At 38.1% G+C, this 13697-nt stretch overlaps 1 protein-coding gene across 1 annotated transcript in view; it reads right to left on the bottom strand.

Moving 5' to 3' along the window:
- Positions 1–1699: 1699 nt before the first annotated feature.
- Positions 1700–13697, bottom strand: part of DPP10 (dipeptidyl peptidase like 10) — a 196258-nt gene continuing 184260 nt past the window's right edge. The window contains 6 exon segments of the mRNA XM_032235619.1: positions 1700–3274; positions 5496–5569; positions 10572–10644; positions 10737–10747; positions 10750–10794; positions 11287–11386. Of these exon segments, the coding sequence (XP_032091510.1) occupies positions 3137–3274; positions 5496–5569; positions 10572–10644; positions 10737–10747; positions 10750–10794; positions 11287–11386 (441 nt within the window). The 3' untranslated portion in view covers positions 1700–3136.

The raw sequence follows: 13697 nt of genomic DNA, 5'->3' as shown, positions 1-13697 counted from the left end.
TTTAAAATGATGCATATATTTTAACTTTACTAGTTTGCAGAATAAAAACTTTTAAAAATTAATTTATGTTATTCTGAAATATAGGTAATTGGTGGGTTAATAAATATTGGATTTTGAGACAGTTTCATGTTGATTCCCAAGAAAGATTGTGAACAAATCTAAGGGCACATACCCCTCATACCCTCCATCCTGGTTCTCCTTGACCTCTCAGCAGCTTTCGATACCATCGACCATGGTATCCTTCTGCGACGACTGCGGGAGGTGGGGGTGGGAGGCACTGTTTTGCAGTGGTTCTCCTCTTACCTCTCGGACAGGTCGCAGTCAGTGTTAGTTGGAGGGCAGAGATCGACCCCTAGGCCCCTAACATGTGGGGTGCCGCAGGTTCGGTCTTGTCCCCCCTACTCTTCAACATCTACATGAAACCGCTGGGCGAGATCATTCGGCGGCACGGGATAAAATACCACCAGTATGCGGACGATACTCAGTTGTATCTGTCCGCCCCGTGCCAACTCAATGAAGCGGTGGACGTGATGAACCAGGGACTTGAAGCTGTTAGGGACTGGATGAGGGCTAACAAACTCGTGCTCAACCCAGATAAGACCGAGTGGCTGTTGTGTTTCCCTCCCACCAATTTGGCAAGTATTCCACCTCTCAGGCTGGGGGGTCAAACATTATACCCTCAGACAGGGTCCGCAACTTGGGAGTCCTCCTGGACCCACAGCTGACTTTCGAACACCATTTGTCAGCTGTGACCAGGGGGGCATTTGCCCAGGTTCGCCTGGTACACCAGTTGCGCCCCTACCTGAACTGGGAGGCTCTCACAACAGTCACTCGTGCCCTTGTGACCTCTAGGCTGGAGTACTGCAATGTGCTCTACATGGGGCTGCCCTTGAAGAGTATTCGGCGACTTCAGCTAGTCCAGAATGCGGCCGCGCGCGAGCGATTGTGGGTGCACCTCGCTTCACCCACATAACACCTATCCTCCGCAAGCTGCACTGGCTACCTGTCAATCTCCGGGTGCGCTTCAAGGTGCTACTTGTCACCCATAAAGCCCTACCTGGTAGTGGATCTGGGTACTTGAGAGACCGCCTACTGCCAATTACCTCCACGCGACCTATTAGATCTCATCGATTAGACCTCCTCCGAGTTCCATCTGCCGGTCAATGCCGACTGGCAACTACGTGGAGCCTTCTCGGTGGCAGCTCCGACCCTATGGAACGATCTCCCCGTGGAGATTCGTACCCTCACCACCCTCCAGACCTTCCGCACAGCCCTCAGAATCTGGCTTTCCCGTCAGGCCTGGGGCTAAGACTGTAACCCGCCTGAATGGTATGAATGTTGTGTTTTTAATTATGTATTGTCTTATATGTTAAAAGTTTGTCTTCCCCTTCCCTTTGGGTTGTGAGCCGCCCTGAGTCCCCCCAGGGAAAAGGGCGGCATATAAATAAACTTCTATTCTATTCTATTCTATTCTATTCTATAATATCCTAAACTATATTTCACATGCAGTATAATTTAGAATAACAGCATCTCTTTGATTTATAAATAAAATGAACTTTTCATCTTAGCAGAAATATATGTATGCTATTTACTATTTCAGGCAAGTAATTTTCAAAATAAAAAAGATGTATATTTATGCATTAAGAATATTACTTTAAAAATAGCACACATGCTTTAAATCTTCCAGGTGTTACAACACATTGCAAAAATGGATAAATATAAATTTTTAAAAACCCTGAAAATTGCAAGAATTAGGCTTTTAAGTGAATCCAGCCCTGGAAAAAATATTGAGAAGTGGAACTTTAAACCATTACAATTGCCCCACTTATACATACTCCAAAGATCTCTAAAATTAAATAAATATAGCACTTGATCTCAGTTATATTTTGATGGCCAAAGTTCCCTGGTTTGTTTATTTCATGGCATCATTTTAAGGGTGTAATTCACCTTGATAAATACATGGATGCACCACAGGATTTTCATCTAAATGAAATAAAATAAAAATCATTTATCAGAAGCTTTCTTGAAACTACATGGAGACAAATAATTTTTAACTTATTCAGCTGAGTTTAAATCATTCGTGTAACAGACTCAATGAACAGCTGTGAAGCACAAAAGGAAATCTGACATATAGCTCTGCAATACGCTACCACTGAAGTTCAAAATGAAATCCCAACCAGTATGAAGAAATGGGGGGAGGGACAGCTTTACAAAATAGCTCAGCAAAGTATTACTCTATGGCATTACATGTTAATAAAATTTCTTTATCTGAAACTATAATTTAATATTCATGTATCTAATGTACAAGTGACAAAGTAATGTACTCTAAAATTAGAGCATAACCAGCAAAATACTGTAAACAATACAAGAAAAAGCACAACCCAAACATTGCTTAGTAATTCAAAATATGCAACTTTTAACTGGGGAATTATTTTAGTTGTTGATGTCGATTGACACACAAGTGTAATTGTATTCTTAAAAATATATGTATATTAAAGTGGAGATTGCTTTTTGTTGTTATGGTTGTGGAAGGAATCTTGAGTATATACATAAAGTTCAAGCATATACTACTGCAGTTTTGCTTACTGATTTAGTTGGTATAAACACTTGACATTTATAATTAAAGTCTACTCATCTGATTGTCTTTCAGTCAACTAAAATGCATTTTCCCCAATATTTTGATGCTTAACAGTGAAAAAATGCACTTAATCTAAAATTACTATTGAATATTAGACTGCAAGTCCCTTCCCCAAATATTAGCGGCCTATGAAAGTGTGCATTGTCCTGAAATCAAAAAGTTATGTGCATACTAAATAAAACAGAGCAACTACATACTGAACAAACAGTGAATCGTAACAAAATCAACATGCACTAACTCTACTCTTATGCAAAATTAATATCTTTCAGAAAACTGCATCCAACCTTTGGCCTTGCACAAAGGTATATGTTTTGTTCCTTCATCGCACATCGATTTGTGTATTCAAATCCCAGTTCTTTTAGCCCATTGTCACAAAATGTGCTGCTCTGCTGCTATAAACTTTGGCTGCCCTCAGGCTCCCAAAGAATCTGTTTTTTTTTTACAGTCAGCTTTAAATGTGGTTGTAGTGATCCTCATACAAGTCCTATTCTTCATTCCTTATTCATCATCTTCTACTTCCTGTGGTAAAATGGGTGTTTCTTCCTTTAAACAAGCACTAAAAAAGTTGAGAATTGTGCTATAAAGGTGATATTTACTCTTCTCTGACATAATGTAATGACCCTCATCTGGATAGATCTAGGATAGAAAAAATAGAAATAAACAATTTTTAAAAAAACCAGTTGACAAGTTTTTCATATGCATTTTTATCATCACAGAATGAATATTCAGACAATTATTGTGGTTCCTCTGAAACATCTAAATTTCAAAAGTGAAATATATTTATTTATAACTTAAACCAGGGGTTTAATTCCCCAAAAAGCTATGTGAGAAATGGGACTATTAGGGAGGGCCGAACCAATGTACCTGATTTATGTTGTCAAACTTATCACCTGAACTCCTTAGTTGCTCCAGGTGATGTGCTCTGCAAATGCAGAAAATGATTTCTCTTGTCATCTTTCCATGGCCATTAGCCAAATGAAGGAGAAAACGGTGACTGTGCAGAACCAGACCAAACTCGGCTTCTTTTCCCACCTCTATAGCACATTTACTTACACTTGATTTTTAATTTCTGGTTGATCACATGTGGACTGCAGAGGGCTAGCCAAATGGCTGGATGTGGTCTGGGGGCTGCAAAATGCCCAGATCTGATTTAAACCATCACTTTACAGACTGCACAAATATTTCTAGCTTTAAGATTTTAAAAATGATTTTTTTTAAATGGCATCACTTATTTAATTTTTCAAGATTGAAGGGAAATTGTTTCAAACATGGTAAAAAAAACCTATACTCATTAATCACAGTTTATGTTGTAATCCAAGGAAAAACACCACTGCTTCTCTAAATACTAAAAACAGGATGCCAAATACCGTATTTTCAGAGTATAAGATGCACCTTTTTCTTCAAAAAGAGGCTGGAAATCTGGGTGCGTCTATATCATCAATACAGCATTTTTTGCCTCCCGAAGCCCTGTCCCTTCACCAAAATGGCCGTGCATTATGGAGGCTTTTCAAAGAGCTCCTGGAGGCTGGTGAGAGCAGAAATGAGCAAAAATGGGTCATTTTCCCCACCCAGCCCCCAGCAGCACTCTGTAAGTCTCCATAAGGCTATGCATGTAATTTTTTGACAAATAACAGGTCCGTTTTCATGAAAAACAGGCCGGTTCTTGCTAATTTCCCCCCCTCCAGAATTACTCTGCAAGCCCCCACCCCCAATGGCTATTCATGCCTTATTTGGAAAAAAAAAGGCCCATTTTTGGAAGGTTTGCAAAGTGCAAAAACTTTTTTTCCCCTTTTAGGAAAGCTCTTTGACTGATTGATGAGAATTACATTATTGTAATACAATAAGTATTGTGCCAGCAGAAACAAAGTCTTAGGTGTTGCAGATTGTCAGCGATTTCCTTCTTCAGCACATGGATAACACACCTGGAAACATCTAACTACCTACCTACTCTCTCTCTCACCCTACCTATCTACTGTATTTCTCTCTCTCTCTCTCCATCCCTCTCTCTACCTACCTACCTACCTACCCTCTCTCCCTATTTACTGTATTTCTCTATCTATCTCTTTCTATTTCTTTCTCTCTAACCTACCTACCTACCTACCTACCTACCTACCTACTCTCTTTCTCTCCCTACCTACCTACTGTATTTCTCTCTCTTTCTCTCCCTCTATCTACCTACCTACTTTTTTTAAAAATGCCTCTTCAAAACCTTGGTGCGCCTTATACTCCGGTGCGTCTTATACTCCGAAAAAAACCTGTAATTAAAATTTTCAAACAGCAATGGATCTTCAGCTCCAATACAATTTGATTTCAGGAAACTCTGATTTTTAACAAATCAGTGTACAATTCTACTCCTGAAGTTTTGCAGGCAATAGATAACTACTGTAGGTTGCTTTCACTGTTCACTTTACAATTTTTGCCTCTATGTACTACATCCATCATCATAAGCAGAAGTCCATTAGTTCAATAGACATTTCTCATAAACATTCTGTTTATGTATCAGATCTGTCTTGTAAAATATTTTTTATGAAAAATATACAGTATTAATGCTATAAAGGCAAATATTTCAAGTTTAAAAAGTATGGTTATTTCAATATTAATTGTGGTAAAAACTAAATATTATATATTTTATAATTTATATTCTGCTCTTACTATTGCTTAAAGCATTATTTTTTTCTTTCTCTTTTATTGGATCTATTTTGAGTAAAATATTTCTCAAATATATTTAAATTATAGTTAGCTATGAATATATAGATACCGAGCCAGGCTTTCTAGACAAAGATGTACTGCAACAAAGAGCATAAGAATCTAAACCTAAAAAGATGCATAAGCTATGACATTCCTAAATATTACATACCTGCATAGTATAATTCACTTCGGCTTTTATTAGATGTTTAATTAATTCTGCTGAGTGTTGAAAATGGACTTTAGCTGTGGGACAACATCATCCAAGTGTTAGTGATAGGCATTATTGATATCAAACAGTTTCTGCAGATTAGCTTAGATTTTGTTTATAAGAAAAGTATAGCAGAGTAACTATAAATACTGTACATCTCAAAAACTCATTTCTCCTCATTTACATTGTGTATCCCTTTGGGGAGTTTATTTGACTGAAAACTCAGTTAATGGATTTTGAGGTACTTTAGACAATCTGCAATGCAATACTGTCCATTTTTGTTGTGAACTAAAACCTTCTAAACCCAACAGGACTTATTCCCAGGTATGTACTGTTTTTACATGGCACACCTATTCAAATTGGAAGTAAGATAGCTGTACTTCAGCCACATTGACATCATGGCTATAAAACATTCTAAAGAATATTGTATGCCAGAGGTATTATTTCTTAAATATTGGTAAGGTTCAGAAGATTGAATAGGTGTGTAAGGGCTGACATTACAATAATCAGGGAAGTGTAGTCACTAGAGGCAGGAGAGGCGTGGCCTCACCAGTCATGAGGAAAAGGAAAAAATTTTAAATAATTTTTTAAAAATAATTAAAGCCAAGGTAGTTGCTACCAGATTCACAGTGACTTGGAACAGTGTGTTAACTATAGGAGGAGGCCAGAGAACTAGGGGCCTCCTATGCATGAGCAATTTTTCGCCTTTTAAAAGTTAAGCAAGGGTTAACAAGCAAAAAATTCCTTATGCAAATGAGGCACGTATTCTGTCGCCTCCTGTAGAGGGCATTTTTAGAGGCTTTTTAGAGTTCTCTGGGAGCAACTAGCTCAGTCTGACTCAGAGCTCTGGCCTTTCATGAGGGGAGGGGAAGGCAGGGCAGGCAGAAGCACAGTTGAAATCGTCTTTGAAACAGCTGGAAAAGGTGTGGGGGGGAGGGGGGAGGAATTCAAAAAGTTTGATCGGAAGGCAGCAGGGGAAGGTGGGGTATGGCAAAGGAGCTGCTTTCAAGCCTTTGGAAAATATATCCAATCCAACTTCTGTGTTTGTGTTTGAGAGTGAGTGAGTGAGTGAGAGAGGGATCCAACTTCTCTGTGTGCGTGTGTCTGTTTGAGAGAGGGGGAGGGAGGGAGAGAGGGAAGAAGGAGGGGGAGGGAGAAGAAAAAGAATGGGAAAACTTATTTTGCAAGGGGGGAAAATGCTGTCGCTTTAAATTGGAACTGAGCATGCCTGGCTGTGGAATTCTGGGAGTTGAAGTCCACAAGTCTAAAAAGTGCCTCACCAGCCCTAAAGCTGACTGCACGTCACTGCAATAAATATAAGTTGGTTCTGAATCCTGATGTGTAACCTAAGTATTAAACTCTTCTTCCCTTTTATAGTACTGTTATCACATTTCTACCACCTTCTGAAATGTTCTTTTGGAAACACTATGAAACATTGTAAACATGCACTTTACAATGACAAAGAGAGTGGTTGTCCAACCTTTTGACTTTCCTGGGTTGTGTCGAGTGACTTGGACCACATATAAAACATGCAATATAGTTAATGTGTATCAATAACAAACTTCTATTTTTAATATTTTATTATCATGCAGATCTGGACATTACTAGCTGTCTAGGGCCGCATGTGGCCCATGAGTCACAGGTTGGACATGCCTGATGTAGAGGAAGGCAGGAACTGCATTTAATAGCCTACTCCTGATAAGCTGATTTTATTTTTCTTTAAATGTATATTTTTTAAATATGGTTTTGATCCAATGAACTTCAGTTTAATGAATGAGCCATGTTGGTGCAGTGGTTAGAGTGCAGACTGAAGGCTACCTATGCTGACTGCTGGTTGCCTGCAATTTGGAGTTAAATCTCACCAGACTCAAAGTTGACTCAGCCTTGTATCCCTCCGAGTTGGGTAAAATGAGGACCCATATTGTTGGTGGCAATATGCTGACTCTGTAAACCACTTAGAGAGGCCTGTAAAGCACTGTAAAGTGGTATATAAGTCTAAGTCCTATTGCTATTGCTAATGAATACATTCGCAAGAATGTCCAGTTCTGTTTGAAGTTATGTATTAGAACAGGGGTGTCAAACTCAAGGCCTGGGGGCCAGATCTGACCCACAGGGCCACCCTGGAAACAGTCCATTTTCACTGGCAGAGCTCTCAGGCCACCACAGCCACCCCTGAAACGAGTGACATATAGCTGGCCACTCCTACCCCCCTTCCTGAGGTCAAACACAATGCTGATGCAGCCCTCAGTGAAATCGAGTTGACACCCCTTCATTAGGAGCATATAGAAACAAACAAAATATATTGCACACATATACAGAAATAAGTAAGAGGCAATACATCTATACTCGGCCCAGGATTGATATTATTTTAATTCTTTTGCATCTAAATGGTGACAGAAAGAGGAAGTCTTAGAGGTTGGAAGCAAGGTGGGAATGAGTCTTCAAGTTTGACCAAGAAGGACAATAGGAGGAAATTGCCCAAAGCCAGAGCTTGAGCAGAATAAGATCTCGTCTTTTACACATGCTGAAATATTAAACATTTCCCAGTCCCATTTCCCCCTATTGCCTCATTATCTTCTCTCATCTCCAGAGTACAAATGGCTGATGCTGTTTCTGGAAAAAATGGGGATTAAAAAAACTGTCACTTTTACTTTTCATGTGGTGACAAGATTCTTTAATGCCTGAAGATAGTTGTACTAATGGAAAGTATCTACTGGTCAGTGATGTGCAGTGAGTTTTATGGCTGGTGAGGCAGCTTTTTAGACTTGTGGACTTCAACTCCCAGAATTCCACAGCCAGGCATGCTCAGTTCCGATTTAAAGTGACAGCATTCCCCCCCTTGCAAAATAAGTTTTCCCATTCTTTTTCTTCTCCTTCCTCCCTCTCCCCCTCCCTCAAACAGACACAGCACACAGAGAAGTTGGATCCCTCTCTCACTCACTCACTCTCAAACACAAACACAGAAGTTGGATTGGATATATTTTCCAAAGGCTTGAAAGCAGCTCCTCTGCCATACCCCCCCTTCCCCTGCTGCCTTCCGATCGGAGCCTTTGATTGCAGGTGAATCACGTTGCCTTTTCAGTGAAGCTGGGCTTATATACTTTTATCCAGCTGTGTGTGTGTGTGTGTGTGTGTTTTGAAAACGCAACGTGGTTCTGCAGGCAATCAAACTTTTAGAATTCCTCCCCCCTCCCCACACACGGACCTTTTCCAGTTGTTTCAGAGAGGATTTCAACTGCCCTCATGAAAGGCCAGAGCTCTGAGTCAGATTGAGCTAGTTGCTCCCAGAGAACTCTAAAAAGCCTCTAAAAATGCCCTCTACAGGAAGCGAGAGAACACGTGCCTCCTTTGCATACAATTTTTTTTGCTTTTTAACCCTTGCTTAACTCTTAAAAGGCGAAAAATTCCTTATGCAAAAGAGGGCCCTAGTTCTCTGGCCTCTTCCTATAGTTAACACTAAGCACTGTTCCAAGTCACTGTGACTTGGAATCTGGCAGCAACTACCTTGGCTTTAATTATTTAAAAAAAAATCTTTAAAATTCTTTCCTTTTCCTCATGACTGGTGAGGCCACGCCTCCCCTGCCTCTAGTGACTGCACGTCCCTGCTACTGGTATAATCCACAGCTTTGCTTAACATTTAATCTGAATTTCAGAAATACTTCCTATATGCTGAAAGCTCAGAGATGGCTACAGTGGAATGGTAAAGAAAACATGAAAAATGATGAATTTAGAACATTCAGAAGACTTCCTTCCTTCCTTCCTTCCTTCCTTCCTTCCTTCCTTCCTTCCTTCCTTCCTTCCTTCCTTCCTTCCTTCCTTCATCTTTAATATGTAATTTACAATTTCCCTCTCAGGAAAGTAGTTTGAGAAACTAAGATATCTTTGTGAAACTTCCTTGGTAAAATGCAGCAGATATATTTGTGTCATCTATCCTGTATGATATTAGGTTAAAATATTGTGAATTTTGGTTTAATTTCACAACTATGGACTTTTATGAATGAAAAGCTCTCGATAGGCTGCTATTTTCTACATTGAGGCTATATTCAACAATTTCCAAATGTATTGTACACTTTTCAACTCTCCTGCCTGGAATGCCTAAGCACTTGTTTACTTTGGACACACTTGGTACCTACCTGGTAAAGCAGCCACATTGGCCACAAAGAAAAAATAATAATCTAGTATGCAGAAATGCAGAAAAGCTCACTTCAAAGGTAGAGCCAGGTAGCCTCATCAAATGCCTGGGAAGAATCTTACCCATTCATATATTATTTATATTTCTTATGCTAAGCATTAAATGTCATCCTCTTCGCATACTGTGTTTCTGTTGCAATATCCCCTTATGAAGAAAGAATGCCTGAAGCATGAATACAGATGAAACATATAGAAGTGGGAGGCAATGATCCTTTGATGACTCCCTCCCACAAAATTCATGGTCAGATATGGAAAGTTCAATCTTACCATAGGTCTGTGAAACAGGCCTGTAATGGACACACAAGCTGCAAAAGGTAATGAATATGACCACAAAGCTAGGCAGCCCAAAGGATAAGAGCAAAGAGAAGAAAGAGTAACATAGAAGTGAGGTGCAAAGATTTATTTTATAAATCACATGGCTGAATGGAAGCCATGAAAAGAAAATAGCCTATCTTAATTAGGAAATTTCAGTAATCTAACTATAAATGTATCAAGAAGGTCAATTTGGTACTTCAAATTGTATATCTTTGTTCCATCTTACACAATTTGCAGCAGAACAGGAATAATTTAAGTGATGATTAAATTTTGATGTTCAAAAGTTATTAATGCATGCTGCCTGCCAACCAAGGCATTGCATTTCATAAAGTTTAAACAAATTGGTCTCTACAACTACAAAGGGTTATAAAACAGTAGTGTCACTTGTTTGGGTAGGAAATTGTCAATGGAATCTCACAATGGGATCTCTAAGGGCAGACAAAAGCTTCCATGTGCTTCAGGCTTATCCTTCACTGAACTTCTGCAGAAGACAAATGGCAACTAGGAAAATGCTTCTGTGTAAATACTCACTATCCGCTGTCCCATGGATGATTAACACATTTCCTTCCATAAAACCATGAATATTGTGCAATACGCTGGATCCCTTTTGGAAAGGAGAAAACATGCACATCTGTGACCGATTTGCATTTTGAATATCTCGGCACCCCATCCAGAACCATAGAATCTCTTACTCACTTGGTAAGCATTTCTTCCTTAGATGGAATGCCCAGGTATCTTTCTGAAAAGGCAGATGCTGTACATAGGAAACAGGAAAACTTAATAGCTGTTAAATTACTTTTGGAGGAACATACTAACATTGTATGGCCAATTATACTGTATTTAAGCTCTGCTACAGAACCCAGTGGAGATGAGATGCAGACTATCCTCAGCAGAAAACAAAATCTCCTGGCTCATCATCCAGCACAATCCCATTTGAAGCCTCCTGAATGACATCCATCCTGTCAGCAGGCAAAGCGGGGAGCAACATGCAGACACCTTGATTACTTCTGGCTCCGAGGGTACTGCTATGGGGCAGCCATTGCTATGTGATGTGGAAAAGTGTAAAAGCGCTAAGGGCACCACTCATTTTAAATGCAGATTTATTTATATATGCTAAACCTGATTGTGCTTTTTTTTAAAGTAGGTGAACTGCCTGCATTCGTAATATTAGATAGTGTCTCAGCTGCAATAAAGAAAGGGAAAACGAGCTACCTGAGGAACAAACTGAATGATACAACCCACTCACCATACAGTCGCATGTCTGTAATTGGTGCAATCACAGCTCCACACTTGAAAAGTTTTTCGTTGGACTTCAAAATCATTGATGCAAGGTAACCTCCATAACCCTAGGAAACAACTGAAGTGAGTTATAATGTGCTCATTACTGCCTTGATGAGACTATTCTTTCTTATGCACTTTTATATTTATTTCTATGGTTTTTCTTACGCTTCTGTAGGCATAAATCAAAAGTTATTTCTTTAAAATATGGCAAAGGATGCTTTGCTTCAGCATACAGTTTGAAGAAGGTCAAATAATATCCGACATTACGGAGATGCTTGTACGCCAGTATTAAACATACACAAGATGAATTACTGTAGCTCTTTAATCATTTTCATTAATGTAAATCAACAAAGCTGCTGTTCATCAATTATGTTTATTTATTTTATGCAATCAGAAATGGCCATACAGCCCTGAGTTTAATTCCAAAACTTTGTACCAGTGAGCCAAATAATCTCTTTCCTTTAGCAGTTTACTGAACAGGAAGGAAGAAACTGGAAATGAAAAAAAAATCCATTGAAAAAATATTGACCTCACTTTTGTTTTCCTTCTTCACAGCATTAATATATCACCACAGATATGTGTGCTACTGATTCAGTAATCACATGCTCTTGTTTTTAATTCAAAGAACTATGATGCTATTGGGTTGCCAAAGTTGCACATGGATATTTGGAGCAGGATTTGCTAATCCAACCTTAAAGATGATTAGGATAATCAATTTAACTAGGGTGAGAAACACCCTAGTTGAGTGTGACTCAAAACTTTTCAGACAGAGTGAAGGTAACAGTTCAAACACATGTGAAAATGTTCTTCTGTTTGTTAAAATAATGCTTGTAGAAAATGAGCATGTGCTTAAAAGTTATAGTTCCTTTTTACTTACTTACACCATTCTCAGAGCAAAACTTTTAGGCAAATAATATAATTATCTACACTGATGTAAACACAGAAAGTTCCAAGATTGCTATAATATTTGTTTCTGAATAGTCAGTGGGATTTCAAGAAAGTAAATCAGTAGTTTGCAAATCAGTTGTGATAAATAGATATATAAATATAAAATAAACATCAAGTTTGCTAACTCTAGTATCTGTCTAAAAATGTAAAATGTATTTTCTTTTATTTTAAAGAATTAGTGTTTTATAAAATACCCAACATTATATATTTTATATATTAATTCATAGTTGAATATTTTATATAATGTATACTTTTATTTCTTGTAGTTTTTCAACTATAGATGTTCAGTTAAAGTTAAGCATGGAACAGATATAATAATTGTTATATTTGCAATAACCTTATTAATATGAATCAATTATAAAAGAAATTATTAATAATGTTTTAAAATTGATGTGGCTACGCCAGAAGTAGGTTTCTCAGAAAATAGATGTCAACTTTTTTCTTCTTCCATTCCTACTAAAAATAATAGTAATTGTAACAGTAATTATGTGAGATGGAATTGGAGAGCTTTTTTATTTGTTTGTTTGTTTATTCATTTAAATTTATATGCTGCTCATTTCACTGAAAGAACAATTCTTCCTTCTTCACTCTAAGTTACCCGTAAATATTCAATTAAATTAAATTCAGTTAAATATTTAGTGTTTTAGAGCAGGGATTAGCAAATGAGTAAAATGTATTAGATTACTATGACATTATTAAAAATGATTATTTCTACTGATACATCAAAGACTGCTGCAATATACCATCTACTGAGCCTTTGTAACATCTTGCTTGATGAAGAATTTTGGACAAAAGCTTGCATTCTGTTTTGTATATGTTGATCTTAGAAAAGTATTACTTTCCTATGACTTTTGGAATTTCCCCCCAAAACAGCAGTGAGGCTTAGTGTTGAATATATACTGTAAAGAATATATTCAATACTAAGGAATATTTTAATTGAAACGGTCACAGATTTGGAAATGTACGCCAAACCATTAGTAATGACTGAAAGTTACTGCTGAATATTGGAATTATTATTTTTTTAGTTTTAAACTGAATGGTATGACTTCCTTTGTGCCTGGGCTGGGCGGAGTGGCTGGCGACAGGTGGGAGGTAAAGAAGGAACAAGAACAGAATTGCATTCATTGTATGAATTGTAAATGAGAAAGACATAAAGAGTAGATGAATTTGATGTTTTCCCCTCTTACAAATGAAAGAAGCAAACATCAGCATCTGAACACTTGGTGGTGAAGGTTGAGAAGCAGAGATGCACTGACGTGGCAGTAAAAATACTTTTGCTAAAGGTGAAACCATTTGTCTGGCTCATCTATTTATGCCAAAGGCAACAGAATACAACAAATGAGAGACTAACTAAGGATATCATGCACAGATGGTAGAAAAAGGGGGATACTTAGAGCACATTGGACTGTAAGTGACTATGCATGTAAA

Source organism: Thamnophis elegans, chromosome 1 (genome assembly GCF_009769535.1).
Source record: "Thamnophis elegans isolate rThaEle1 chromosome 1, rThaEle1.pri, whole genome shotgun sequence".
Lineage (NCBI taxonomy): Eukaryota > Metazoa > Chordata > Lepidosauria > Squamata > Colubridae > Thamnophis > Thamnophis elegans.
This window is presented reverse-complemented; position numbering and strand designations above follow the sequence as displayed.